Source organism: Triticum urartu, chromosome 4A (assembly GCF_056163025.1).
Source record: "Triticum urartu cultivar PI428250 chromosome 4A, HENAU_Tu73, whole genome shotgun sequence".
Lineage (NCBI taxonomy): Eukaryota > Viridiplantae > Streptophyta > Magnoliopsida > Poales > Poaceae > Triticum > Triticum urartu.
In genome coordinates this window covers 533,122,183-533,125,828 of record NC_141876.1, presented here as the reverse complement: position 1 = coordinate 533,125,828, position 3,646 = coordinate 533,122,183, and the positions used below count along the sequence as shown (strand labels likewise).

Here is a 3,646-nt window from a genome sequence, read left to right as displayed (position 1 = left end):
TTTAGACACACGTCCTTTAAAGGCGGCTTTTTTTCTTTTATTATTATATATTATATATGTCATCTTGTATATGAATATCTATGGGATATAATCTTCCGTGGGCTATTTTAGCCCCACCGGATGTGAACGGAAGCAGGGTTTTATTAGTTTGGCAAAAAAAAAGGAAGGTTGCATATATAGCGGCAAAGGGAGCGTCGTGTCATCGCAAAGTGGTCGTTTTGAGTTTGACAACTCGATTGAGGAAATAGAGACGAACATAGACAAGATTACAAGTGTTGGCACACGTCCGATCCGATGGCATTGAAACCCAATTTCCATTCTCAAGGAACGGGAACAAAGTGTGCCTGCCAGACCAGACCACATTTCAGTGCAAGGATATCTTGAGAGATTCCAGAGACTAGAGCTCCACTGCCGCATTGCACACAACGTCTCTCGGAGTAAACGATGACACGACAGAACTAAAGCCGTGGTATATCGGCGCCCTCCCTTTTCCTCGAAAGTCTATCAGATATGTGACCGATCCTCCCTCCTACGGCCGGACGTGGCAGCGGCATTTAGCAATCATGCGTCCTTTTCCCATCAGCCATATCAATTTCTCCAGATGGAATTGAGCTAGAGCTAGAATTCCTGCGCGAGGCCGAGGAAACGAACGCGTTCGGGTTCAGACGGTCGGTCGGTCGGCCACCGATCGGTCGCCGGCGCGTCGTTGAGATGTCTGCCATCCGGTTCGCATGAGCGAGACTGGAAAGAGAGTTTGAACAGCCAAACTTAACGAACGCGTCTTCCACGCACGCACCCCCCGTTTCTCGTCGCCGTGCCGTGCCCCCGCCATCCACCGCTGCCATCCCACGCGCTTACCCCGCCTATGAGTACACCGGGCCACCCGCCCGGCCGCTTGTCACACTCGCGCTCCACAGGACACTCCCTCGGCCTCCTCCTCCGCAGCTCTTTCACACCACCCCGTCCCACGGTCGACCGAGGTGCGTGCAGAGGCATGAGGGGCTCGCGGTGGTGCTGCTGCTGCTTCGGCCGGGGCGGCGGCGGCGGGGCCGGGCGGTCGGGGAGCGTGGGCGACGACGGGCTGGTGTGGGACGTGGGCCTCAAGGCGCACGCCTCCGGCGAGTACTCCGTCGCCGTGGCCCAGGCCAACGAGGCGCTCGAGGACCAGGCGCAGGTGCTCGTCTCCCCCGCCGCCACGCTCGTCGGCGTCTACGACGGCCACGGCGGCCCCGACGCCGCCCGCTTCGTCAACGCGCGCCTCTTCTCCCTCATCCAAGGTTCGCCTGCCTCCTACACTCGTTCAACGCGCGCGCGTGTTCGTCATGCACGACTTGTTTGTTGACTCGTGGGTTCGAAATTGGTTGCAGAGTTCGCGTCCCAGAGCGGGGGCATCTCGGCGCAGGTGATCAAGAGGGCCTTCGGCGCCACGGAGGAGGAGTTCATGGGCATGGTGGAGAGGTCGTGGCCGTCGCAGCCGCGGCTCCTGTCCGTCGGCTCCTGCTGCCTGGTGGGCGCCATCGAGGGCGGCACGCTCCACGTCGCCAACCTCGGCGACTCGCGCGCCGTGCTGGGCCGCCTCGCCAGCGCGGGCGGGAAGAAGCGGAGGGCGGTGGTGGCGGAGCGGCTGTCGCGGGACCACAACGTGGCCGACGAGGAGGTGCGGCGGGAGGTGGCGGAGGCGCACCCGGACGACCCGCACATCGTGATGAGCAGCCACGGCGTGTGGCGGATCAAGGGGATCATCCAGGTGTCCCGCTCCATCGGGGACGCCTACCTGAAGCGGCCCGACCTGTGCAGCCCGGCGGTGATGCAGTCGCTCTGCCCGTTCCCGCTGCGCCGCCCGGTGATGAGCGCCGTGCCGTCGGTCACGTCCCGCAGGCTGCGCCCGGGCGACCAGTTCATCATCTTCGCGTCCGACGGGCTGTGGGAGCAGCTTAGCGACGAGGCCGCCGTGGGCATCGTGTCACGCAGCCCGAGGAAGGGCGTGGCGATGCGGCTGGTGCGCGCCGCGCAGCTGGAGGCGGCCAGGAAGAAGGACATCAAGTACGAGAGCATCGCGGCCATCGAGAAGGGCCGGAGAAGGCGCTTCCACGACGACATCACCGTCGTCGTGCTCTTCCTCGACACGCCGCAGTCGACAGCCGGCGCCGGCGGGATCGACGGCACGCGCGCGCCCGTCGACGTGTTCTCGCTCGGCCCCGACGACCACGGGGACGACCCGACCAGGCCCGTGCTGCGCTGAATCAGCCCGCCAGCCGGTCAGTCGGTCAGCGACGTGGATGCTCACCGAACGTGGCACCGTAAACGTGCTAGCGGCGTTAATTTTCGGCGACTTTTGCTCTCTGGAACGGAAGATACGGGAGCATGCGTTCTTTGCTTTCCGCGTCGAATTAAGAGGAGGATTATTTATGTTTAATTAGTTGTGTAGATAAGTAGTGCCGTGTCGTGTTGGTGTGAAGAGAATTTAAGTGGTACTCTGTGCTTGAGCTTCTTCTGTGATCAATTCAGAGGTTGCTTAGCCCCCTCCAATTTCCTGTCTGTTCTGTTCTGCCTATTTCCGTGTTTTATTTTACTCGAAATAATAATGGTCTTGTTTTCAGGGAAATCTTAGCTGGCGAACGTTAGCCACGGACGTTTTGCCAGCGAACCCTCCCTAAACCGCACGATCTCCATCCGATGGATGGCAGTTTCATAAAAGAAACATGAAAGGAAGGAACTGCCATGACAGTTTCTAATAACCGCCACCCTGCTATCCCCTTAAACGCATTAAAAACCGCCGTCTCCCCCATTCTTGCGAACGGACCCTAGTTACGCTCGTCCTGTTTTTAAGGCAAGAGCGGGAAAGTAGTTGTCAACGGGCGAAGGGATATAGTGTAAAGAAACAAATATGCTATTTACTAGGCGCCTGAAAATTTTCCAAGCGCCAAACGAGTTAGAATGAGTAGGTTCGAGCTAGAGACGGTGAGGCCGTGGCATCGACGGCGGAGGACGGGAAGGAGGTTCTTGCCGTGGGTGCGGTGTGACGGCTGGTCGATGACGCTATAGGGGTGCGGTGTGACGGCTGGTCGATGACGCTATAGGAGGACGGGGCTTAGAGGGATGATCGGGGCAGCGCTAAACCGGTAGAGAACAACGTGTGGAGGCGTGCGTGAGAGAGGGGGGGGGGGGCGGTTCGGCCAGCGGTACATGGAGTAGGGGGTGTTGGGAGGATAAATACAAATGAAGAAAATGAATCCAACGGTTAGAAAAAACAACTGCCATTGATTATTTTTTTTATCGGACGCCTGATAAATATTGGGCCCTGTAAACAAAACACGCGAGCGCTTCCTTGCTGGTGAGCAGCCGGCGGCGAACTCCTTTGGGGAGAGCAGTGCATGAGCGCACCATTTCATCAGCGGTCGTGGTCTTTGCGGACGGTTTGCCGGAGAACACGAGAGAGGGGCTCCCGCTGCCGCAGCTATCGTGGATCAGTTCAAACGAGGACGACACTCGTGACTTCCTCCGGTCAAAAGGGGTGGCATCTTCCAAATGGCATTATGTCCCGGCGACTTGATGGGAGGTGTGTTGAAAGCAAGTAGACAAAAAAGGTTAATTGCTTTCGTTGAAGATACGCTGGCAGTGGACTGGGATGGGGAGAGTCCTTCCG

General features: G+C 58.6%; 1 protein-coding gene across 1 annotated transcript; it reads left to right on the top strand.

Moving 5' to 3' along the window:
* Positions 1–688: 688 nt before the first annotated feature.
* Positions 689–2,599, top strand: LOC125552551 (putative protein phosphatase 2C 29). The gene is made up of 2 exons (XM_048716151.2): positions 689–1,277; positions 1,368–2,599. The coding sequence occupies exons 1-2, from the start codon at positions 866–868 to the stop codon at positions 2,240–2,242; spliced, it is 1,287 nt and encodes a 428-aa protein (XP_048572108.2). The 5' UTR covers positions 689–865; the 3' UTR covers positions 2,243–2,599.
* Positions 2,600–3,646: the final 1,047 nt, after the last annotated feature.